Source organism: Hydra viridissima, unplaced genomic scaffold, assembly GCF_058129835.1.
Source record: "Hydra viridissima isolate aposymbiotic clone 2 unplaced genomic scaffold, HvirCarnegie_v1 scaffold_8, whole genome shotgun sequence".
NCBI classification, from domain to species: Eukaryota; Metazoa; Cnidaria; class Hydrozoa; order Anthoathecata; family Hydridae; genus Hydra; species Hydra viridissima.
The window spans coordinates 13,867,434-13,894,025 of NW_028324307.1; the positions used below are offsets into that span (position 1 = coordinate 13,867,434).

Below are 26,592 nucleotides of genomic sequence, written 5' to 3' on the forward strand. Positions count from 1 at the left end.
GTTACCTTAGAGAAATGTTTGCCATTATCTGCCAATCGAAATTCCTTTATCAGTTTATTGTGTGGCCTACTACAATTATGAAATGTGGGCCCCCCAGTAAAAGTGCTGTCAAAGATAGAGCGAGAATCAGAACCAAAATATTTTAATTTTTGTCGTGCCAATCTTAATTTGTTGGTTTGAGTAAAGAATATTTTAAATAAAAATTATTCCCAAGGAATTAAAGAGTTTATAAAACTATTTTGTGGCCAATAACCATGATAACTGGCTGTCAACCTGTTATAGCTATAACAATGTTACCATGTTATTGCTATATATACAATATTATTATGTTATAACTATAACAATATTATCAGATGGATAGTTTCATAATTATTTTAAGTATAATAAAGAACACGTATATATCAATAGTTAAGTAAACACAGGTTTTGGCGCTATTCGACTTTCTCCCTTCTCTCCCCCCCCCCCCACCCCACCCTTTCCCCTTTCCCCTCCCCCAAAACAAAATCAACAATGAAGTTTGTTTACTCTAGATAGTGAATACTAGCGAGCGATAAGTCGTATAATTTTGTACTTTGAACTTCTGATTGGAGCACTTTTCTTTGATTTTGAAACCTTTGTTTTTATGCGACTCTTAATCAACATAGAATTCTCTATAATAATCAATCATAAAAATACAAGAGAACAGGGGGGAGGGGGGAGAAAGTCGAATAAAATGGTTCAAGATTTTTTTCCCTTTTTTCAACCTTTCAAATATTTATTTCCGTCAAGAAATTGTTTTTTATAATTAATGTTAATTATTATACATTTAGAACCTATCAGCAACTTCAATTTTTTTTGTTAATATTAAGTTTTCAATATATCAGTTTCAGTTTTTTTAAATAATGAATTCTGATGAAGGTATTCATATTCATTGTCTATCATGTTATGTCAAATCATGCTTTCAGTTTCCAAACTGCCCCATTATTTTGTGCAAGTCTGATTGTGGTCTTCAGTATCATAGTTGTAAACAAAGAGAACATGAATTTGTGTGCACAAAGCAGATTCGGCCATGTATTAACTTTGTTAATGGTTGTCCATTTAAAACTAACAGTATCAAACTTATGCACCATTTGGAGGTATGTCCAGCAAGTGTTCTTTATTGTGGGATTAATTGGAACAGACAACCTTTGTATTCCAAAGTAAGAAGCTTTTTTATTGTTAAATATTTTAAAATAGTAAATAATATAAAAATAAAAGTGGCACTTGCTCTTTGTTCCATTAAAGTTCTTTAATTGAATTTGTTACATTTAATCTCACTTAAGGCAAAATATATATACAATAAAGACGGAGAACAAATACTTAAAATTTTTTCTAAATTTAAAGAAAATAAGCTGCTCATGGCTTATTGTTGACCTCAAATTGAACACAAATAAAATCACTGTAATAGATAAAACCCTAAATTTTGAGAAAGATATCAGATAGTATACAAGATACACACCCTATTTTAGCCTTATTTGATGTTGAAAAAGCACACAGCAGTGTTAAAGGTGCTATAAAGGCCTTTATTTTGTTGTACTATTGCCAGATCCAAACTGTACTGTCTACTATTAGAGGTGATAAGACTGCTGATAGAGTCTGTACTGTCTACTATTAGAGGTGATAAGACTGATGATAAACCACATCTCCTGCAAGACTACCATCTACTGGTGCTAAAAGATGAAATGCATAGTTTAGCACAGTGAAGTTTGGCAAGTAAGGAATTGAAACTGTTGAAGATCAAAAGAATTGAGTTATCATCTAGAATATGTAATGGTAATCTCACTTAAGTGCACTGGTTGACATTAGCATTGATATGACCAAAGATGAAAAATTTAATGTTGATGTCAACCATGGTAATACTGCTCTTATATTTTATCTAATTGAGTTGATAAAATGTCCCTTTGTTTTATAGATTATACAGCTGGTCATCCTAGATTAAATTTTTACAAGGTTACTTATAAGTCATCTCAGTTTTTAATGAAACTTGTTGGAAGTGGTGTTTATCAGTGAGATCCTGAACATTTTAACTCAATATTATGCAATATGGCTTGTTAAACAAAACAAAATTTGAAAATTGTTAGAAAACTTCTAAAATTTCAGGATGTGAATTGAATGTCATAAAAAGAAGAAAGAAAATATAATGTGTAATCTATTTGAGGGGGCAGGTTGGTTGATGTGTATAAATGAACCTCAAGAAAAAAATTGATGCAATCATAGATGATAGGCCTTTTGAATTGGAGACAATTTTTAAAAATGGACTACTTTTTGATCATTCATAGCTTTTAAATAAGAAGGTTTAATCTCTGGATTTTATCTAAAAGGTCTATCCAATGTTGATCAACATCCAATTTGATTTGCAGTGTTTCAAAATCAACCTTTTAAAAACAAGCATTTCAAAATCATGAAAATTTAGTTTAACAAGAAAATTTTCAGTTTTAGGCAGATATGGAAAAGTGTCAGTTTTTTAAATTTTTTGGTCATCTGAAAGTATCCAAAAAGTACATGCTAGCCTGGAAAAATTGAGGTATGTTAAATTTGTTCAAAAATTATCAATCTTTGAAGAAGAAGAAAAAACTGTTTTTGCTTGAGAAATGAGTTTTTTGGTGCAAAATCATTTTTTAGTTAGTTGTTTCTCTAGAATTACCTAAGGTTTTCAGGATTTGCTTGATCTGACTGATATACACTACCCCAACAACTTATCTCATTGATATACACTACCCCAACAAGTTTCATCAAAATCTGTGGTGGTCCTTTTGAGGCCATTAGTCCAGTTGGTATGGAATAACTCTCTTTTTTTTTGCATGGGAGTGTACTAAAGACTCTCTGAAATAATGACCCATGAGTTTTTTTTAAATATTTTGAAAACTATGTAATTGATTTTGATTGTTGTTTATTATTTTAAAGGAAATTTATCTTCAAATAAAAGTAAAGTTTTTAAAAAACATGAACTTCAAGCTGATCAAATTTTTTTAATTTAGTCCAGAAACCAACAGTTTTTTGTAAAAATTTTTGATGCCACACCTCAATTTTTGCAGAATTGATTGATATCTGCTGCAATTTTACATATTTTTTGTTTTAATTGCTTTTCTGCAAAACATTAGGCTTTATTCTTTTTAGAAAAAAAAATAAATTGCTGGCCCGGGAGCATTAGGTTTCATCATTGATTATAATACATTTTTGAGCTCCTGGTAGCTTTTCTCAGCAGTTTTTGACCATATTTTTGGCTCTAGCTGAATTGGTCCTGGTCTTTTACAGAAAATTTTCTACTTCTTGGTTGGTGACTTGGAACCAGTTTTTCTTTTTTTTTTTTTTTCTTCTTGATATCCTGAATGAGTTGATATCTGGAATTGCATCAATCCCCTCGCCATTTTTTTGATCAATTTTTTTATCATTTTCTTGATGGACTTGTTTCTCAAATTCTCGAGTTTTTTCACTTCTAGTTGCAAATACATTTCTTTGTTTACAATCTTTTTTTTAAAACTACCGTTATATTGTTTGGAAGAGAGATAATTTCCTTTAAGATGATTTAAAAAAAAAAATCAAAATTGAATAAGTTGTTGTTGAAATACTTCAAAAACCCCATGGATGATTATCATTCCAGACAGTTTATGCAATTAAATAGCAATAAAAAATAAGTTTCAACTCTGACAAAATACTTCTTATGTAGAGACCTAGTCTTGGTTTCTTTCCTTTTTCATGTTTTTTTTTTTTAATTTATGAAATATTTTCTCCTGTAGATACGTGAGAAATGGCTACCGTTTGAAAATTTTCAAACAAACCCTGTTCCAGTTGAAGGTGACCTTGATATGGAGTTTGTAATTCTTGACCAAAAACAGTTAAATTTTGAATTTAACAAACGGATGAGAAATGGTATTGTATTGGACATTTTTCTTCTATAATCAGATCTACATGTATAAATAAGTAATATTTGTATCATTTTTAAAATTTGCTTTGTGATTAGGTAAAAAGAAAGTCAAATCAATAGAATCTCAACATCGTTTGAAAACCTCTAATCGTATCTTAAAGCTTCATGACTTGCTTATAAAATCAAAACAAACAGTTTCCCAACCTTCATCAAGCACTATGAACAATCATGCTTCTCAAGAAAATGATTTTTTAACGCACGATGATTTAGTTTTGACTCATTCTTCTAATTTTGCAGCGAGTGTATCAAACACAAACATATGCGATGGCTACTATGACATACCAATGACTGGTTACAAATTCTCATTAAAGAATCAAAAAAAAAGTTCAAGTTCTTTTGATGTTGATGTTGATTATTCTCTAAGTGCAGATGAAATACATTCTCGTTTAAAAGTTTACAATCGCTTGAAAAAACTAAATTTCCCTCTTGGTTTAAATGTAGTAGTAGAAAGGTTACCACCGTTTCAAGACCAATATCCAATGTATAGCTTTGTCTGTTCAAAGTTGTTCCGTCGTGACCAGTATGCTTCACACTGCTTGAATATTCATAATGACATCTGTCCTCATTTAAATGATTGGATGATTCAGAGATGTCCTCTCGCTGCCTATGGCTGCCCCTATTCACAAGTTAGGTTTAAGCCTAAAGGTAGAACAGTGTGTCTATCAAAGACATTTGGGTGTTTTACATCTGTTCAAGACAATCAAACCAACATAGAAAACATTTCGATTCAAAATCGCATAAAAGGAATTTCAATATTGGATTTACCTGAAGAAATAATTGAGTATTTGCTTACGTTTCTGGACGGTCTAAGTTTGAATGCTGTAGCAAAGACTTGCAGTTCATTAAAGAATGTGTGTTATAATTTGTTAGATAAAAAAGGAATTGTTGTATCGTTTTGGAGTAAGCAAAAATCCCATAGTTCTCTTGCTAAGAGCTCCTGGAAAGAGGATAGTAAAGTAAGTTTGCTGATCAATTATTAATGTATTTTGAGAAATAAAAAAAAGTTCCTTTGGTGTTGCAAAGAAAACCTTTGTATTTTGATAAAGTAAAAAAATTGTCGTAAAGTAAAAAATTTTTTTGTATGTTTACAAATGATGTTTTCTGTTAATTTAAAGTTGGTTTCATTATAATCAGTTTCTTTTAGATTCGTTTCTTCTCCACGGCTTGTTCTGAAATGAGAAATTGGTATTTCACTGATAGCCCTGCCATTGGAAATCATTTGCGCACATGTGCATTTTTTAAGCGTCCGAATTATTCAAATAAAATAGTTTTAACTTTAACGAATTAATTTTAGAAATTTTAGAAATTGCTTTTTCCATTTTTTTATATTAAAATTTTTAGTACAATCAATTTTTTAAACACTCGACGACGAATTTTTTTGAAAGACTTTTTTTGTTATTATTGAGATTTTTTCATTTAATTTTTTATTTAATACGTTTTTTTAACATATTTATACAACAATTTTTATGTACTTTTGTGGACAATATTCTTCACAAAGTAAACACTTTAATGCACCATTCCAAATTGCGTTTCTTCAATAGTAAAAGGAGGTTTGTCACAACTCTGCACATGAATTTCAAATTTGTATCAATAGTTCCGTCTTAAGACAAAAAAAAAAAATTGATGAGACTTATTTAGAGAATACAAACCTGTAAACAAACTTTGCAGCTTGAGTTGCGGTACTTGAACATAGTTTCAAACCAACCAAGTATTGCAATGTTGTCATCACTTGTAGGCCATCAACGTAAAGTAAAAAAAAATGAATGCTCGGCAAAATTTGTATCGTTATTTTGTATCTACACTAAACTTTAGTGTTTAAAAAATCTCGAAATTTCATGATCAGATTTTAACTTTATTTTGTCTTAAAAAGTCTTAATTTTAATGCTTTCATCTGATTGCCCAGAACAAAGTCTCGTACTATATTGAAATATAAGACCACTCATGGCTTACTTAAATAGGTGCTGGCTAAAAAGTACACACCTTGGCTGAAGCCATAAATAAAATTAAATTTGTTTAAAGAGAATTTCGCAGTAATTTTCTTAAGAAAAAACATTTTCTCGAATTTGGGATTTCATTATGAATAATACTATCTATATGAAAGATACTTTGGAAATGTCTTGAATGTGTAGCTTGTCCCTTACCTAACAACTTACTCTTACACGAAAGTGAATTAAGTTAAATATTTTATTTAAAGAAGTCTGTTTCTGCTCTCGTAAAATTTCATGATCACCGAACCGGCACACGAAATGTCAAAAACTTTTAAAACATCGTTATTGTTCTTAAATTATCGGTTAGTAATGTTCACGTTTGAAAACGCACGGCTTTGGATTCAAAACGTAGAAGCAATTAGTTGTCTAAAGCTATGGGTTTAACTTTGAAAGGCAATAGAAATATTTCAGTACCTTTTCATAAACTTTGATAGATTTAAAACAAAAAGTTAACAATTGTATGTACATTTGAGTGCATCACACAAATGTCAGTAATTAAATTTTGTATGATTTTTGGAAAATAAGTTTTGCAAGGAGGAATCATTTAGAGGAACATTTTACATCGATGATCCACTTTACAATGCAAAACTCGGATGAGTTCTACCTTAAGTAGTGCTGCTTTTTTAAACTCAAAAAATGGGTCTTCATAGCTGTAAAAAGAACTGATATTGAAATAGCGTATGTTGATTGTTAATATAAAAGTCTGAACAGGTTTTCACTCATTAGCATAAATGAAATGAATATTAAAATAAATTGCTGAATTTGAAAGTTTATAACTTTTACTATATACTTGTTTTACAAGTAAGTAAGCATACATTTATAACACATTCTGTTTTTTTTTAATTAACTCTTTCTGCAGGAAATTCTCGTATAGCATTTAGTTTTTGTATTTCGTATGTTTCTTAGAGCCATCCTCCTCACTGGAATTAGTAAGCAATCCATGATAAACTTCAGTTACAGACTCTGTTAAATAAAATGTTACTTTCTGCCGTCGATCAATGTAATCAATATAACTTTTATAGGTCAATTTCTTAAGTAAGTTGGAATTCAATCATATGCATTACTGAGCACAATTCATATTGTCAAAAAAAATCTAAATGCTAAATATGTATATTTTCAAACTTAAAACATATAGTTTTTTGCTTTTTTTTTTCTCAAAGTTTTAATAAGGTCAGCCATTATGGTAGTCAAAATAACCCATTTACTTTATTTACAAAAAAAAACAAAAACATATACATTTATAACACAAATGATATTAACGCTACTGTTTGTTTAAATTAAATTTTTTTTCAAAAAGCCGACCTCCCCTTAAAACTAAACTGAGGATCCCTTAAATCTAGACTAAGGATCCGTCCTTTCATTAAAGCTAGCTGACTAAAAATTCATTTTCTGTGTTAAGCTTTAAAACGAATAAAAAGACTCAAATGGAATTTAGCTTTTCTCCATAACTTTTGTGTCCTACGGTTCTTTTATAGCTCACCCATATTTTTTTAAGTTTGTGATGAACAGCTTCACCAAATTGTTCTGCATTGTTACCTAAGTTAATATTATTGTGTTCTACAAAGGGGAGAATAAGACAAAGTATATATTCTCCAAAAAACTACCAAATTGTATCAAAAATTTCTTTTGTATATATCTTTTTTACCCTATGTTATATTAACTTTTGTTACCGTAACTACTAAACAATTACAATGAAAAAGTTCTTCAAGTATCATGCAATTAAGATTTATTTTAATGGAAATGAAATGAAAATGTTTCTACGTAAAGCGTTTAAATTTTATGCTGTTTATACTAACCACCGGACAATATTCATACTTGATGTTTACGTTTACGGGTACGGGTCAAGTACTAATGCCCATATAACAAGCATTATCGTACGTTCATTGCTAGTACCTTTTCGTACACAAGTACGTTCGGGCATTTCCCGAACGATGTGTATCTTGCCCAAATATGCTTAATATATTTTAAATGTATTTTCATTATACTCCTATATGCCCATTAAAAAGAAGTTAGTTTTGAGGTTTAAGGTTTAATAAAATCTTAGCATGAACATTTTCTCTTAAATAAAATCTCTAAAAGAAAACTTTGTGATCCCAAAGGGGGGGGGGGGGTGAAATTTCTGTCTGAGACTCTTCTCCTCCCCTTGCTCTGCGCAGTCAGAAACTCTAAATTTTTATTAAAATTATGAAGTTCTCAGTTCAAAGTTCAGAAATACCCTCTCCATAATGACTATAAATTGAGGAATTTTTATTGTTCAGCTCTTATTGAAGTTTTTAATTTATTCAACTACTTTGCTTATTCACCAATTCACCAATTTTGATAAAATAAATGTATGCTTGTGTATATATGTGTCTGTTTGTGTGTATAAATGGATTTAATTTGAATTACAACTTTTGAATAACAATTGAAAATGTTTTCATTTTATGCTGTCTTTTAACGGGCATATACGGGCATCCTTAAGGTAATAGCTAAAAGGAACGGGCTTTTACGAGTAGTAGCTTTTTTATACCAGTAATACTTGCGTATGCCTGTAAAATTGTGCGGGCATATACAAGTACTTGTTTAAATTATGTGAGTTGTACGGGCATTTAAAGGGCAGTATTGTTTGTAGTTTCCCACTTATCGAACCCGTACACCTCGAGTATCTTGTGAAAACCGGACAATCGTTTTATACAACCGTTTTAACCGCAAAAAACAAACAGTTCAATTGGCAATCATTTTTTTGGCATCCTAAATTGCCATATGGCAACGCTGATTTAATTGAAGAGAGTAGAAACATAAATACTTGATTCCAAGGCATTTACAGCTAGAGCAAAGATTTCCGGGACATCAGTTATGTATTTATAACACGCGCCAATATTTCAAGTTTCTGTCAAAATTAGCATAGATTTTAAGGTTATCCGCCTGGCAGCTGTACACTGATGTTTTAAAGACATACGTAATATTAATTAGTTCAATGCCTAATGATAATTTTGAAAATAGAAAACTTACGATTTTCTTTTTGCCCTGCTTACAATGACACCAACTATTGATACAATCAGGGCAACGAGCTTGTAATAATCATGAAACAATGTTGCTTTTCCTCTTTTTGCTGCACTAAATATTTTGCATTGAGGTTAATATATTTTAAAAAAACATCTTTTACAACATAGTCCATCTATCTAGTCCATCTAAATCTCAATACGATAACCAACTGTTTTGTTTGTAGTCTGATGTTGTGTTTCAATATTTTAGTATCTTTTTGGAGGATAGCATTAATAAAATATTAGAAGAAAGATTATTATCTTCGAGACTAATATCATTGTGCAAATTTCTGTTACATTGATTTCCACGAAATCTTTGAGCTCTTTGAGCTACTTTGCTTTACTCTTCGTACTTTGGTCATCATTAAGAGTTTATAAGATAACAAGAATATAGATACCAGCTTGCAATTTTACGAGAAATCCGTTCCCATGCGTGTTGCTAAACAAAAGTCGAAGGAAACGTTAAATATAATTAAATTTGGTTTTCAAGTTCGTGGTTCAACAATTAATTTTGTGCCAGAAAATTTGGAGCGATCTTATAACCTTAAACTAAGTTACAATTTTTTTAAAACTTAGTGTGATTTTTATATTTCTTCCATTTACTACAAAAATTAAAAGCGTGTTAGATGTCGTCGAGAGTGTACAATTAGACCGGAGTAAAGTCCGAATTAAAAGATAGCAAGTAGAAGCACTTAAAGTGACATTTGTTTTAAAGTTGTTTTTTTTTTCAAAGCCTTTAGAAGTGTAAAGGATTTTAACTGTAAGCTGGATGTAAGAGAATGTCGAACATTCATGTTATCTTACTTATAGCAGCAGAGCAACAGCCAAAGACTCGGTTTTTTATGGGAAAATAAAAAGGATCGCTGTTGGTACAAAACGATTTTCTAAATTAACTTAATATATCTATTTCCTCTTCGTTATCATCGTCACTGTAAGGAAGGGCTGCAACTGCGACGACCTAGAGAAAAGATTATTACAATTTATAACCATTACCAAAGGATCACAATTTAAAAACCAAAGAGAAAAAATTAAAAAATGCATTTTGTTGAAAAACCATTTTTATATTTGAAATTCTTTTTAATGTTTACCTGTTCGTTCAAAAACAAACCACTTTGTTGTTCTTTTCGAACTTGCCGAACTTTTTTTGGATACCCAGATCGCTTTTTACCAGGTCGCGGTTCAGGCCGCTGCAAATTATCGTTAAGATTAACAACCTTAACACAATAACTAATAATCAGCCATCATGAAAACAAGGTGAAGCCTTTAGATAAAAACAAGAAGGCAGGGCGCCGCTTAAACAATTTATTTTTATAAGAAAAATCCCAACCAAAACTCTTAATGGTTAATTCTTTAGGAGACTTTTACGAACATTTTCCCTTTGAGGGCAAAATCCTAGCAGATTTCCTTTCTGAAAAACATTTTCGTTTTTTTATGCGTATATTCTAATTTATGCGTATATTCTAATTTATGCGTATATTCTAATTTATGCGTATATTCTAATTTTGCTCATTAAAAAGGCTTCAAAAAAAATGAATAAATTTTTCTCAAAAGTAAAAAAAGTGTGGGTCCTCCCCTGTTGTCTTCACTTAATAACCCTGTAATATTATATTGTATAGAGAATACTTACACGCAGATGAAAAAAATCAATCAATTTTCAATCCTTGGTTGAAGATGACAGTACAAAATCTACTAGAATGTATTTACATAAACGTTGTAGAAAATTGTCTATAAAAGAATATTATTAATATTACAATGCTTATATGGAAGCAATCATGATGTAATTAGTAAATAAAGCGATTTGAATTTTTATTATATGATCTCAACATATTTATTATACATACTCTCATACATATACTTTCTGTATTTAACATATATGTACTCAAGAAATATAGCTTTATGTATTATATTTTATAACTGGATAAAAATTCAATGAAAGCTCGTTTTAATTGCACTGAATAAGAGGGATCTGATCATTTTTATCATATAATCAATCCAGTATTTCAGGAACTCGCGGTGAAACGCTTCTCCTGCTAGTTCGGGCATCATTTGTAAGCCATCGCTGTTTATAAATTTCTCACACTCTTCAATATGTTTGAGTGAAAAATTAATTTTAAAGGTTTGTCCGTCGCCAGAAACTTATATTTTATACCAATGAGTTTATGTGGCTTGTTCTTAACTTTTGAAGTTCCAAATCAACAATCGATTACAAGATCCATGCAAATGATCTAGTTCTTTGTAGATATCAACATCATTTAATCTCTTCACTTGTTTTAATTGTTTTCGGAAAGCGTTTACTTGCCTGTTTATTTATTTTCCTTCGAAAGTTACTCCTTGATAGTTTGCTACCAGTTTTAGAGTTTTGGACCAAATCATAATTCAATCTCTTCCAACTAATGGGATCTTGATCTTGCCAAAAACAATTTACATAGCCTTGCAGCAAATGTATTCTAGGTTTATACACTTTTCGAATACACATATTTTAACATCATCATTAAAGAGCAGGATATTAACAGTGGTACAGCATCTGAAAAATATTAGTAGTGACTTATAATAAAAAAAATTGGAAAGTAAATCATGAAACAGTTTTTATACGGAAAATTCATATTCATTTCTTACCTATATTCTCATCTTTAAAGTTGTTCTTCCTGATGTACTTATGTGTTTTCAGATTCTTCTGATGACTTACAAAAGTTTGTCTAATATTTTATTCACCCTGATCACACCTTAGTTCCTTGAGAGTTATAAAACAGTATGGGCAAGGATATGTTGCAGGTGCTGTTTATTGACCTTTCACAGAATCAATTTTTAACAGAGTTAACAATCAGAGAAGAACCTTTAGGAGAATTCATTTATATCTATCAACTTGAATAATAACTCAATGTTTTCATGTGTCTTTGTTTTCAGGTATAAAATTAAAAGTCTTTTGCCTACATTTTCAGGTAGGCAAAATTTTTCATTAAGTTTAAGAATAGTATCAAATTCTGGTAAAAAAAACTATCTAGGATTATAGCCATGGATTATTTGAAAAAGGAAATCTGCTAGGATTTTCACTCTAAACAAGAAAATATTCCTAAAATTGCCCTTAACAATTCTCCACCAAGAGTTTTAGTCAGGATTTTTAAGTAAAAAAGTAAATTTTTCAAACAATTAAATAAATACACATACTAAAATTGACATACAAATCAATTTTGCATCATCACAAGGACAACAAATAAAAATAACTAAAAAAATCTGTACCTTTTCTACTTTATCAGGAAGCCTCTTCTTTTTGCCAAAATTGCGTGATTCTAAAAAACATTAGCATGTCTTTATTTTGATAATCTATTAAACTCAACAAATGATGTTAAAAAAACATCATTCATCTGTATTATGATGTAACTGTATTCTGATTTTATAGCTGTATTTGCACAAAAACAGCACAAATTGGTAGGTGATTTTAACTGTTTGATGGTTTGCTGCTCTTTTTTATCTAGAAAAAAAAAAAAAAAACTTACTGTGTAGCTTTTGTATTTCTTTGTTGACAAAAATTTTCACCATCTCAAATTTATGATCATCTATCAAATGGAAATCTGTAATAGTAATAATAAAAAATTTATTTTCAACAAGAAATCTTTAAAAATATTTAATAAGATTTATGGAAGAACCTGTGTCATAAAAAATAAAAAACTAAGTGAGAATTGAAAACTTCAGCTGAATACTCCTCTTCTATCAAAGTGGTTGTTCTTAATTTTGTAAAAATTTTTATTTTTCAACTTAAAAAACATTTTAATTACTTTAACTACAGTAGAAATTTATTTACCGATAAAAAATTCGGTGTCTGATTGGCTAAGTTCAGCCTTTGGATTTATAATATTAATAACTTCAAGCTGCTCTTTGAGTCCGAATCTCCTTGAAACGATGTCCATAAGGCTTTCTAAGGCTTTGTATTGTTGTTGTTTCGTGAACTCACACCTATGAAACCAATAAGACTTAAAAACAAAATTCATTAACAGCACAATACATTCTTCATTATATTCAAATGTTATATCACACATTTCTGGATTGCATATTTAAGAAAAAAAGACAAAAAAATTTTTTTTCAAAAAAAAAAAAGATTTAAACAATAACAATGGAATAAGGAATATTAATCCATGATCAATGTATAAGTACGATAACTAAAGTTTTGCTTTGTCCAAAAAAAAAAGTTTTTTTTTAAATACAGGGTGATTCCATGTGAAAACATCCAATTTTTTTTGAAAATGCAACCCTAAGTCTCAGATTTTGCTGATTTTTAAACCACTTAAAGATTTTAGTAAATTATGAACATCCTGAAAATTTTATCATGTAATTTCGATCGGTTCCTAAGATATAGCTATTTAAAGTTTGCCTCCAACCAACAAAAATCCGCCATTTTTAAAAATGGTTTTGGTCCTAGTTTCTGTTATATGTGTGTTGGAAAGCTGAAAATTTGTACCTTTACATATTTTGGGCCCACGAATCCAATGAAACAACTTAAAATATTTAATAAGGAACATAACACCTAAAATTTAAATGTTTACCACAATTTTACTGGGGCGAGTCCAACCACAAAAATGCCGATGTAGCTCGATTTTTTTTTTTTTAATTTTTTTTAGAATTTGTCCTGAATAGTTAAGTTACAGTTATTACAAAGAATTGGAGAGTGGTCTTTTCTAAAACAGAAATAAAAACATGATCAAATCTACTTAAATTTAGTGCTTAAAAACAGGTATTTTGATAAATTAAACGAGAAAAAAAGGGTGTAATTTGACAGTTTTGTAACTGAAACTGTTTTGGCAACATCAAACTGTACTTTTAGCTTTTGTTGACTAGCTGTTTCTGTAATTTTATAGAATCTAATCCTAAAATATATTGTTTCAAAGGGGGAGATTTTATAAATGCAGATGTATATCGCAAGTTTAGTTGTTTTTTTCCGAGGTTGTATTAAATAGTTTAGTTGGAGTTATTAGAAAAAATCAGATTGCAAACTTAAAACAGAAATAAAAACACCTTCAAATATACTTAAATTTATTACTGGCAAAACATTAGTTTCATATTTATCAAACTAATACAAATAAACTTTAAAAAAAAAAGGCTCCAAAACAAATAGAGCACTTGGAAAGAAGTTCAAGAAACAAAAGTAATATATAAAATTTAAAAATTAGAAACTCAAAAAAATTAAAATTTATTAGTTATAGCGTTATAATCATTCACATTAATGTTATATGTTCGCCCTGATTTTGTTGTTGGGACTTTGATTACTGCAATTAAAATTGACAATGGTACCAACAGATATCATCCATCTGTGGCCAAATGAAGTTTTGAGAAGGACTGTGAGGGTGCATAAACTTAATTTGAATATCATTTGTAGTAATATCTATCTCTGTAACCATTACTATCCACCAAAAAGAATCGTACTTGCATGCAACAAAATCATTTAGATTTAGTACAATTGCAATATCAGACATTACTGCTTTTGACAATATAAATCTGTCAACACATTGATGTTCGCTTTTTCTTTTAAAACTAATTTCAAATTTTAAAATGGGTATGTAATGATGATAACTTCTGGTACTTGGAACAGTTTTTCCTGTTTCAAATTGCTCCTTTAGTTGCTGTTGCCTTGAATTAACTGTTTCTTTGGTAATTTTATAAAAAATGATTGTGTTTATATTGGTGATGCAAAACTCAAGCATATCATCAACATTCAATATTTGGTTTTCAAACTTGCTTTTGCTGTTATTCTTTTAACAGTACCACCTATGCCATCATAAGTGGATTTTCCATGGCTGGTTGCAAAAAACACCCATTCAGCTTTAATCTTGAAATCTTCCTTATGGTGGCATAGATTTATAAAGTTTTTATAGTTTTTATAATGAGCAGAACATCCATCAGAAAAATAATAAATTTTATTGATACCAACTAAATGTTCTTTAATGTACTCTACAATTTTCTTTTGAATATCATACACAAAGCATGTATCATAACACCATGTAACAACATTTTTGTTTATGTTAATTTTTTAATGTTTCTTACATAATTTTTGTATGCTGATTTCAGTGGTACCATTGGTTTTTCTCTATCATCAAGATTTCCTGAGAAAAAGCATAAAGTATATTTCGGAGTTTTCGTATATGTGTAATGCAATTAAAACATTATATATATATGCTGATTTTAACTATATTCGTGTGTTTATTTTCAGTTTAACTAATTACAACTGTTACATGAAGTGGTGAATATGTCTAGTAGATCCTGCAAGCTTTGTCCTGACTCATTCTGTTATGTTTGTGGTTACTATATTAGTCCAACACAAGCTAAACATAAGATTGTCAGTGGTACAAAATTCTTTACTGCATATCATGCTTATTTTGGCATGGCTATGGGAGATCAGGACAAATCGTGGGCACCACACTACAGTTGTGGTAGCTGCAGATCAACTCTGGAAGGATGGCTGCGTGGAATCCGAAAGTCAATGCCCTTTGCGATTCCGAGAATATGGAGAGAACCGACGAACCATCATGATGACTGCTTTTTCTGCATTGTTGACATTTCAAAGTATAAAAAACCGAAAGATAGGCTGACTCTAGTTTATCCAAGTACACCATCTTCTATTGGACCAGTTCCACACAGTGATGAATTGCCTGTTCCTACTCCACCTCAATCCGAAGAAGCAGCTGCATATCATTCTGAAGTAGACTCACCGGATGAACTCAATGATGACTGTGATTTCAGGGAACCGAATGATTCACCTCATTTCCCTATCCAACAAGAACTTGATGACTTAGTACGAGATTTAGGTCTCACTAAATCAAATGCAGAACTTCTGACATCACGTTTGAAAGAATGGAATTTATTAGATCCAAGCTGCAGAACCTCGAAATACCGAAAAAGACATGAAACATTCGCATACTTTTATGTAGTATCAGAATCACTGTGCTATTGTCATGACGTTCGTGGTCTTTTCAATGACATTGGCATTGTTCACAATCCTGAAGAGTGGAGATTATTCATTGACAGCTCAACAAGAAGTCTAAAGGCAGTTTTGCTCCATAACGGAAACCGATTTCCTTCGATTCCAGTAGCTCATTCCGTTCATCTAAAGGAAGACTATAAGAACGTGAAGTTGTTGCTTGAGAAAATCAACTACGACAGTTACAAGTGGGATGTATGTGGAGACTTTAAGATGCTAGCATTTCTTCTCGGTCTGCAAGGAGGATACACAAAGTACTCGTGTTTTCTTTGTTTATGGGATAGCAGGGCTGCAAACCAGCACTTCACAAGACGTGAGTGGCCAGTGAGAGAACATTTACAGCCTGGTTCGCACAATGTTATTAATCAATCTCTGATACCTGTTGAAAAGATCTTACTACCACCCCTTCACATTAAACTTGGTCTTATCAAACAATTTGTCAAAGCATTAAACCCAGATAGTGCAGCATTCCAGCATATTCGGCAGATGTTTCCAAAGGTGTCAGATGCAAAAATTTCAGCAGGTATATTCGTTGGTCCACAGATTAAAGTTATGTTGGCATGTAAGGAGCTTGAGGACAAAATGTCTGCTGTTGAAAAAGAAGCATGGACTGCATTTAGACATGTTGTTCATAGCTTTTTAGGCAACAATAAGAGTGATAACTACAAAGAGATAGTGGAAAACTTAATTGTACGGTACGCAGATATGAAATGCAGAATGTCAATAAAGCTGCATTACCTGCATTCACACTTGGAATTTTTCAGACCAAATTTGGGTGATGTGAGTGAAGAGCACGGGGAACGTTTCCATCAGGATATTCTTGCAATGGAGAAAAGATACCAGGGCAGATGGGATGCAGCTATGATGGGTGACTACATCTGGTGTTTGATACGCGATGACGAGAAACTTCATAAAAGAAAACCTCGTTCTACTGTTCACTTTTAGTGTTTTTTGAGATTGTGAGAGACTGTTACAATACAATATAATGTAACATGATTGCAAAACGATTTATATTAATTATATGTTTAATTGATTTTTTTTTTTACGACCAAACGATTGATGCAATAAAAAATCCAATGTCATATTCAGACTCAGCATACTCAAATTAATTAAGAAACATCAAAAAACTTTGATAAACAGAAATTTTTTTTTTTTTTGTTACATTGTGTAATCATTGTCATCACTTAAAAAACAGAACGACTTATGCTGAATATTTGTTTTAGAAATTTCTTTTAAATATATAACAACAGGATGTAGTGTACATTATTGTTTATTCCAATGATAACTTTGTATTTCATCCTGTATAACAAATTGATAGTTCACTGCAAAATCTGGCTGTATAATACATTCATTGTAACCTAAATTATTTTTTAGCTCCTTCAAATAGCGAGTTTAGCATTTAACAATATATGAATGTGAAGTTAGTTAATGTGAGAAACAACAATTACACCTTTTTTTCTCGTTTAATTTATCAAAATACCTGTTTTTAAGCACTAAATTTAAGTAGATTTGATCATGTTTTTATTTCTGTTTTAGAAAAGACCACTCTCCAATTCTTTGTAATAACTGTAACTTAACTATTCAGGACAAATTCTAAAAAAAATTAAAAAAAAAAAAATCGAGCTACATCGGCATTTTTGTGGTTGGACTCGCCCCAGTAAAATTGTGGTAAACATTTAAATTTTAGGTGTTATGTTCCTTATTAAATATTTTAAGTTGTTTCATTGGATTCGTGGGCCCAAAATATGTAAAGGTACAAATTTTCAGCTTTCCAACACACATATAACAGAAACTAGGACCAAAACCATTTTTAAAAATGGCGGATTTTTGTTGGTTGGAGGCAAACTTTAAATAGCTATATCTTAGGAACCGATCGAAATTACATGATAAAATTTTCAGGATGTTCATAATTTACTAAAATCTTTAAGTGGTTTAAAAATCAGCAAAATCTGAGACTTAGAGTTGCATGCCCTGGATGTTTTCACATGGAATCACCCTACAATATTAAATTTTCAATCTTTTTTCAAAAGCATGCAAAATTTTAAGTCATAATACATTAGATATACAAAATATGCTAAACTTTCTGCTACACATAAAAGTTAAGAACACAGAACAGGGCAAAATTTTCAGTTTACCATTTTTTTTGAAGCTTTTTTAAACTACCATGTTTGTTTGATTTCTTTTCCGTATAACATTTGCTGTTTACATTTTTTGTAGAATTGCTTTTGAGATATTCTTTAGACAGAAACTTGCAAGAAGACTCACAACCTTAAGAAAATAAAATTTATAGAAAATTTGATTCCATGGATCAGTTACCCACAAAATCCCTTTAAGCTTGAACTAACAGATAAATCTTTTGCATAAATGGGTTTGGAAATACAGTATAAATTTTTAGCTACTAAAAATGTGATAAGAAAACCAGAGCGATTCTAAAATCTATCAACATTCTATTGTACAGTTCTGTTAAATAAGACTGTTGGTAAATTTAAGTGAAAAGAAGGGTACTTTTTCAGTTCCCAAATCTTACTATGAATCAGATTTTTCAAATTTTTGACTTTTTTAAAATCAAAACTTTAAGAAAGTTCAACTTTTTCCAAATCCAAATTGAAATATGGAAAAAGTTGAGCATTTTCAAAAGTTAAACTCCTTAAAAATCCATAGGAAGTTTTCTAACCTAAAAAGCAGTGTCAACCTTTTCATATCTGCGATTGAAATAAAAAGCTGAAAGTAGTAAAATCTAGGGAACTTTTTAACTAAAAATCTCAAAAAAAAGGCAAAGAAGAAATCTTTTAATTTATCTTTTTAAGATATTCATTTCTTTTATTTACAAAAATTTCAATAAGAAAAGAAAAAAATTTAAAACTAACTTTGAGGTTGTAACCTTTCCATTGAAAAAACATCATGAGAAGTTATAAATTCTAAATCAGAAATATCCGAGGTGGTTGAAGGGCATGATGAACCAGAACTTCTTTCATCATCAAGTAGTGATGCAAAGAAAGTATCTTCTGAGTAACTGGAGCAAAAATTTCTAAAGTAAAAAAAGCAACTTTAAACTAAAACTTAATATGAGCAATTCCTTTAAGTATTTTTCTAAGAGAAGTAGATAATAAAACTGAAGGTGAAATGGCTGCACTCATCATGTTTCTTATGATATTACAATATATTACTCAAAACTACAATCAATTACACTGTAACTATTAGTTTTTTTATTGTAAACATGTTAAAGCTTCATTGCAATCAAGCTCAGCCATTATAACTTATTTTTCATAAACTGATGAAACTATTTTTTTTATTTGCTCTCTTGTGCCAAAAAAAAAAAAGCTATAGCATTTTGTTTTGTACCATTTTAAAACATTTTTATTTATTAAGTTGCTTTTCATCATTGTATTCCTTTTATGATAAGTATGGTAACTAAATCCAAATGATCAATATGAAAATTTTTTCCTATACTGGTATCTTGAGTAAGCTGTTTGACTTGTTTACCAGAAGGCTTCATAAAATTTGACAGTTCAGCAGTTTCAAGTAGTAATTGTAACTGTGGATCATCAACTAATTGGATTTATTATATTTATTAATATGCATATGCCCTACATATAATATCTGGGGTATCTAAAACTTCACCTACATTAACCTTTCTCATGGCATTAAGGTGCTCAAATAGAATATTAGATTGGTGAGAACTTTCTTTAGACTTTAAAAATCTAACTGCTTCAAATAAAGCAGATTTTGTTTCGATTAATGTTAACCTTTTTGTAGTTAAAGATGAAATATTACAAATGGTGCCATTGTGATAGATGGTGAGTTTAACGGTTGTTGTTTTCCATATTTGGTTACAAAAGGTGCTTCATCTGGCCAATGCAGTCAACATACTGCTGTGTAGTCAGAGACAATAAAATCTGCTCTTGGGATTGCATCACTCATCTTTTTCTTTCCTCTGAATCCTTCAGTAATTTATAAATCAAGATTTTCTTTTCAGTTGAGTGATAGTTCAACTTGCAGTACACAACATTTTAAAGGCATTTTTTAAACTGGTAAAATAACTTATCATTAATTCGACAATATTAATACATATATAAACTGTTAGTTATTACAGTATCCAGTTAGCTGTTACGTCCTAAAGTTGCTTTAAATAACTTATCAACCAATAGGATTTCATAAATTACTAAAAAAAAGGCGCAATCCAGACGTCCGTTAAAGTAAAAAATCAAAATGTAAAAGGAGTATTATAATTTGGCCTTCAGTCAAACAACTTTTTTGCGTGATGTCAAGGCCTGTTATTATAGAAGGCCATGATTTTTATATATGGTGAACAAATTGTCAAAATTTCAGTTCAAAACTTTTCTTTTTTAATCATACTCTTAAGATGTTTGATTTTTTTTAATATGTAAATCAAGGGGTTGAGGTTATCTTTTTTTTTTTTTTTTTTTACAGACATTGGGATTTTTTACTGAAAAATTTATACTTATAAATTCAAGCCATTATGGCAGCCTAAAATGAACCTTCAATAAGAAAAATGGATTTTTGAAAGCTTGATCCACAAATATTAGTGTTTTAGTTCTTTCTAATCTTCAAATTTATGAGAAATATTAGACACAAATCAACAAGAAGTTATTATATTCTCAAAATGGCTCCAGCTGGCTTTGCTCAAATCTTTGAAAAACTAGGACTGCACCAACTTTAAATACATTTTTTTTTCCTACTGATTGTTAAGATTGATTTACTTATTTTATTGATATCAGCGAAAAAAAAGTGGAGACTCATAGAAAAGTGTGAAAATCAGGTCATCGAAAAAAGAACAAAGTTCCTTAAAAAATAAGAGAGCAAAAACATTGCTATATTGAAACATATAAGTATATAAAACTGATTCCTAAACATTAACTTCAAGAAAATAAACATCTAATCAATGAATACAACATTCATTTTTCAGAAAAAGTTGTTAAAAAGTTTTATTTTAAGACAAGATTGACAAATTAAACAAAATGTTAAACTTAGAGAGTATTAAAAAAATTAAAATTTCTTCTTTCAACAAAACAAGAAAATAGTTTTACATACAAAGGACTTAAATCAAAAATGTTATAAATACTTTAGAAGTATTCCTAGAGATTTAAACCTGGTAATATACTAAATAAACTTTGTTTTGTAATGCTGTCAAATGTTTCATTTAGTACTTTAAGCAGACTGAACTTTTTTAACATGAATTTTTCATAAAATGTGTCTCATTGGATCTCAACAAATGGTCTCTTTATAGGACTGAGCAAAAGTGTTACACAATTTAGAATGCTTCATAAACTGAAAAAGAATGTTCTGATTTTCTTCTGACCTTTTGACAATCTTTCTAAGAAACCATTGTAAATACACACTACATATCTTTTCAAATAAGAAGCAAAAACCACTTACATTGTTAAAACATTATCAAATGAAAAGCTGGTTAGTGATTGTGGCACAAGACTATGTTGTTATAAAGAAATGTACTGTATTTTTATCAATAGATGATCAAAATGAATTTTACATTTAATCTTAATTTCTTTTAAATAGTGTAACAAAAGGTTGTAATGTGAATTATTCCAATAAAATCATTTAACAAAAAAACTGAAATTTTTAAATAAAGGATTTAACTGAAACTAGTTAATTATTAAAAACCAATTTATGCTAAAACATGATCAAATAAAAAACTACAAATAATACCCTAAAATGCTGAAAATATGCTGCTAGACATTTGGATAGATAATGGTGTTTGTGTCATAGATTTGTTTGATGTGAAAGATTTTCATTAAATTCATCTACTGAATGAAAATAAATGAAAAAAAAATGATAATACTGGGAAACAACATTTAAAGTTTTGCCACTGATTGAAGGTAATTTTTTCAATGTTGTTTTTATCAAAAAGTTGTTTTCAATTTTGTTCTTATTAACGTGGTTAGCTGCTTCTTCAGCTTTTTGTTACCTGACCCATGTATTCCATTCAACTTTCTAGTATTATTTAACATTCTCTAGGAAGGTGAAAAGTTGTATTACCAATGTAATAACTTTCAAGAACCAAAAAACAATCAAAAACAATCAATTTTACTTTTTGAAGTTTAATAACTTGAGTTTTATCAACTAAGCGAAGTTTTAAGTTAATCACAAAGCACTTGTTCTTTAAAATAAAAAAATTAAACAAAATCATCTTGTAACTGTATTCTTTAGATACTTCTAAAAGTTTTTTATTTTACTTGGGCCATTATTAAAACCAGTTCCTCACTTATCCTAGATATTTGGTAAAATTTCTCACCTCACTATATATCTAGATTAAATGAGGAACAATTTTTTGTTTAATTTAGTATACTATTATTTTATGCTTAATTTAAGTCAATAAAGTTATCTGTGTCAGTTCTCATGAATCTGGACAACATAGTATAATATAAAATGAAACAACTACATAATAGAAGTTGCAAGGATGTTAGATAGAAAGTTAAAAAATATTTCCAGCCCAACTAAATAGATTAAGTAATAGTGCTTAAGTAATAGTGCTATTTTATATTATTATTATTACTATTATCAATTTTATTAAAATTATTATTATCAATTATTATTGCATATATTAAAGAGTTAATTAAAAAAATAACTAATAAAAAAATATTTACAGAAAACGGTCCGAATGAAAATCTGGATAAGTTGAAAAGTCATCACACATTCCCAGCACTCTAAACAATATAAAATAAAAGTCAAAATAAAAGTATATGTATGTATGTATGTATGTATGTATGTATGTATGTATGTATGTATGTATGTATGTATGTATGTATGTATGTATGTATGTATGTATGTATGTATGTATGTATGTATGTATGTATGTATGTATGTATGTATGTATGTATGTATGTTTGTATGTATGTTTGTATGTATGTATGTATTTACATATTTTAATGTGTTTAAAATTCTGTAAATGAAAAAATGTTCTAAATATTTACCCGTGCTCCAATTGCTCTGACTCTGAGGCAGAGAGCATCATAATTTTTTTTAATAATCAAAAACCTTTTTTCAAAAAATTTTAAAACATTTGTTTGTATCTGCTTTTTAAAACGTAAAGGTAGCCATCTTAAACATATACTGAACACGTGTAAATTTTGTTATGAAATCGAACAATTCGCGCGTACGTCCAATTTATTGCCTCCACGGTCTTTTAAACAACCTTTGTTTCTCTCCGGCTTTAAGGGGTTTCTAGAAAGAGAGCTTATTGGAAGTAAGCAGAAAAATACTGTTGCAAAATATTTAGTCTTAATTTTTAATCTTATTTAATATATATCTTAATTTTTAATCTTGATTAAGCAATATTGCTCGTGTTTTTTATTTTATTTCCACAGAAAACTAATGTTGCTTTTTAGTCTTCTTAAACCAAACTTTTAAATATTATAACTCAGCTGACATTAGCCGTTCAACTCCAAGTCAAACTTATGAAAAATCTTGACTGAATGTTTAAAGAATAATATATTTACGATATAAGAATGTGAAATTTATGTATAGAGATTAACAGACACAATTATGTTTAAAGTTAAGCGAGACATTTACCGTAAATTTATGGTAAATTATTTCTGGATGTTCATGTGTGATGATGTATTTATATCAAATTTAAATAAATTAAAAAAAAATTACTATTTTTTTTAAAAATAAAATTATTTATCTTAAAAGTTAAGATAACATAACTAATTAAAAATAGAATTTTTAGCAAGTAGCAAGTTTTCATAAGAAAAAGGTATTAGGATCCATGGCAACAGCAGGTGTCTTCATTGTTTGATGGCGATGGTGAGCATCATATAGAACGCGACAATTCTAAACCTTTTACCATAAAGAATATATTATCAGTAAATTATACCAGGCATAGAATCGAAGGTACCATTAAACTGCAGGCGATTGCAAGTGACGTAAGGTTGCTGAGAAATGTCAAAGGGTGGAAAGAACACGCCTTATGCTAAATGCATTTTAATAGCGTAAAATAAAGGTTAGTTGCTGCACCATATTTCTTCTATTAACAAATTAAAGTTCAGTAATTAAGGCAGTCCCTTCTCTTGATAATTTTAACGAGAATAGTTTACAATTGAAAAAATACTTTTTCATTAATTTATTACCGAAGTTGGCATGATCATGATTACCGTGTTCCTTTATCGCAACGTTGCACGAGCTTTGCTGCTTTGTTAATGTATACCGTAGATTTTAAAAGATGATAAGTAAGGTATGTTTTCGAATTAAGAAATACGTTTTTATTCAAATCTGCATTATACATGCATGCAATTTAAATAAAAAAAAAACTGCTGTATACATGCATGCAATTTAAATAAAAAAAAAACTGTAAATTGATCAAAGCAGAACAACAGCCACCTTTTATTAAAACACCAAACTGTGCTATTGGAATGCTGATGACTGCTCACATGATTTTTTAAGTCAAATAAAGTCAATAAAGATTTGTATTCCAAATCGAGAATACACAAGACTAGAAGATAGGCGTACGTGTCTAATAGATTAGCTGGCTGTCTTTCTAATATGACACAATAAGTGCGTTCAGTCAGGGAGGCAGTAACAATAATTGATACAATTGAAATTTACAGTCTCTTGAAACTGTTTGTTCTACAAGCAATCTGAATCAACCACAAAAGAAACCAATCGATGGCCTTAACAACTACAAAAAACACAGACAACCTTAAATTAAATAGCTTTCAAAAGATAAACTGAACTGTTTTTTAATTGGTGAAAGTAACTCTTCATGTAGATTCTTATAACTTTTTATAGCAATGTTAATTTTAAAAATGTTTTATGCTCTTCTAATGTTGTCTCGTAATCTTACTATAACATATTGCCGATAATAGAATCAAGATGTTAATAACTGTATTTTATGATTATTTTGTGAAAATCTAGTAATTTAAAACTAACTAATAAAATTACATCTGATAAGAAAATTTGAAAGATGATATAATAATGTTTAAAATATGATAAAGGTTTGAAAATTATGAAGATTTAAATCATTCGAACAGAATAAATAAAAAATAATAAAGTTTAGAACAAAAGAGGAAGAGGAAAAAAAACATTTCATTTTTCTGCTTCGAAAGAACATTCCACGGATTGTTTTATTAATCATCATTACGCAAAGATTTTCTAAATGCAAAGACTATTCACAAAAGTCAATGCTAACAGCAAAGGAAATAACAGCGAAAAAGAAAAAGAATATCAGAAAACAATTTTCATAATAAAAAATCCACGGTAGATTTAGAGCTGACGTTTGATATTGGGGTTAGAGGCCTTGATAAATTAAAAGTCGTTCGTGCATGAAACACGTGCATGCCGATTTATATTTCGTGCACGGCATGCACTTGAAACCGTATGCATGAAAATCTACGGGAGTGCACGTTTTCTAAATATGCTCTAAATAATTATTAAAGTAAAATAACTATTTCTCGCAACTTTTTCGATGTAGTGCCGTATATAAAATTTGTTCTTAACTGGTTGTTCATAAATAACCGGCCCTAAGATTTTTTTCTATGAAGCGGTATTTCCAAAACGGGTGGAAATTCTCTTCCCTCCCCCCCTCCCCCCTCCCCCTCCCCCTCCCCTCCCCTCTCCCTCCCCCCCTCTTAGTAGGAAATTTCGACTCTTTAAAGGGAATGAATATTGATAAAGTTATTGCATTTTTAAAAAAGTATAAAAATTAATTTTGGCTTTAACCAAATAAGTATCATTAAATCATCAAAACAGAACACAGAAACAAACTACAAGTGGACCTTTTCTTTTATTGTTCATCGCCAGTAATAAAAAAAAAGGTGTTTTAACTTATTGCTTGTTTACACTAAGCGCGTTTATTTAGGAGCGAGGCTATTGAAGTATTTCTTTTTTAAGAAATAAATGCCACAAATTTACGAAGAACGTGTTTGTTTGGATAGTTCGTCCATTTTTAATTTTACCAAGACCGTTTATTGCTTTGTTGAAATCGGGGATTTTTATTTGGTTTAAAGTTTTTGTTCCATTTATCAAACTGTAGTAACAATGAAGGTGTATATTCTCGAATTATCTTTTTGAGTAATTTAAAACCTGAATTCACTTGTAGAGTAATTTCAAATTGGTGACCCAGAATCCAGATCAACATCGAAACCATTGCCATATTTGTTTTTAATGATCAAGCCGTCTTAAAATGCTTGATTATGGAATTTTTACTCTCAAAATAAAATACTTAACTAAATTGGGGCTTTAGGCTTTGAGAACTACCACAGATTTCCTTAATTCCGAACAAAATCGTACTTAAAATTGAATAACTCCGCTTGCTTTTTGAATTTCATTTTAATTTTTTTAAATAAATAAATAAACTGGAACCTAAACTGAATCGAACCATATTAAGCAACAAGTATATTTATTATAAAAATATTGTTAACTTTTAAATTTAAAAAGTAAAGTTTTCGTAAAGAATTAGGAACACGTGTTCCTAATTCCGAACGCGCACATCAAATCACAAAAAATGGCATTCAATTTAAAAAAGTAAATAATTTATACTAGCGTAGACCTCAAGCTTAGAGTTAGGTAAAAAGATTTTTAAAGTTTAAAATTACTTTTATTTTAATGTAAGGGTATAACATTGTGTTGGTGCAGAGTGTGCATTATCTATTTATTAGATCCTGTCTTCCATTATTTTTTTTTAATCAGTTAAAAAAA

General features: G+C 29.7%; 2 protein-coding genes and 2 pseudogenes across 4 annotated transcripts; 1 reads left to right on the plus strand and 3 right to left on the minus strand.

Annotated features, from left to right (window-relative positions):
• The first annotated feature begins 616 nt into the window (after window positions 1-616).
• Window positions 617-5,467, plus strand: LOC145187141 (F-box only protein 30-like). The gene is made up of 4 exons (XM_090096554.1): window positions 617-1,178; window positions 3,756-3,888; window positions 3,980-4,899; window positions 5,088-5,467. Exons 1-4 carry the CDS (start codon window positions 882-884, stop codon window positions 5,229-5,231), a joined length of 1,494 nt encoding a protein of 497 aa, XP_089952680.1. The 5' UTR covers window positions 617-881; the 3' UTR covers window positions 5,232-5,467.
• Window positions 5,468-9,004: 3,537 nt separating this feature from the next.
• LOC145186740 (uncharacterized) lies at window positions 9,005-23,051 on the minus strand. Of its 3 annotated transcripts, XR_016454974.1 has the most exons (10): window positions 22,872-23,051; window positions 22,545-22,604; window positions 18,789-18,949; window positions 18,057-18,189; window positions 12,754-12,905; window positions 12,449-12,523; window positions 12,192-12,241; window positions 10,043-10,168; window positions 9,759-9,912; window positions 9,005-9,393 (listed from the first exon to the last, which is right to left on the minus strand). XR_016454974.1 is itself a non-coding variant. In XM_090095906.1 (9 exons), the coding sequence occupies exons 1-9, from the start codon at window positions 22,910-22,912 to the stop codon at window positions 9,844-9,846; spliced, it is 867 nt and encodes a 288-aa protein (XP_089952032.1). In that variant the 5' UTR covers window positions 22,913-23,051; the 3' UTR covers window positions 9,005-9,843. The 3 variants fall into 3 exon arrangements, 1 of the variants encoding a protein (XP_089952032.1); XM_090095906.1 differs by having other exon boundaries at window positions 9,005-9,912; XR_016454975.1 differs by lacking the exons at window positions 9,005-9,393; window positions 9,759-9,912; window positions 10,043-10,168 and adding an exon at window positions 10,752-11,478 and having other exon boundaries at window positions 11,571-12,241; window positions 22,872-23,035.
• LOC149885232 (uncharacterized) lies at window positions 14,130-14,973 on the minus strand (annotated as a pseudogene).
• LOC149885233 (uncharacterized) lies at window positions 19,493-22,142 on the minus strand (annotated as a pseudogene).
• Window positions 23,052-26,592: the final 3,541 nt, after the last annotated feature.

Coding starts and splice junctions, on each gene's coding strand:
- LOC145187141 (XM_090096554.1), top strand. CDS start 882: ATGAATTCTGATGAAGGTATTCATATTCATTGTCTATCATGTTATGTC. Junction 3,889..3,979: donor TAACAAACGGATGAGAAATG/GTATTGTATTGG, acceptor CTTTGTGATTAG/GTAAAAAGAAAGTCAAATCA. Junction 4,900..5,087: donor CCTGGAAAGAGGATAGTAAA/GTAAGTTTGCTG, acceptor AGTTTCTTTTAG/ATTCGTTTCTTCTCCACGGC.
- LOC145186740 (XM_090095906.1), bottom strand. CDS start 22,912: ATGATGCTCTCTGCCTCAGAGTCAGAGCAATTGGAGCACGG. Junction 18,950..22,544: donor TTTCATTCGGACCGTTTTCT/GTAAATATTTTT, acceptor TTTTTACTTTAG/AAATTTTTGCTCCAGTTACT. Junction 12,906..18,056: donor AAAAAGCTTCAAAAAAAATG/GTAAACTGAAAA, acceptor TTGGTTTCATAG/GTGTGAGTTCACGAAACAAC.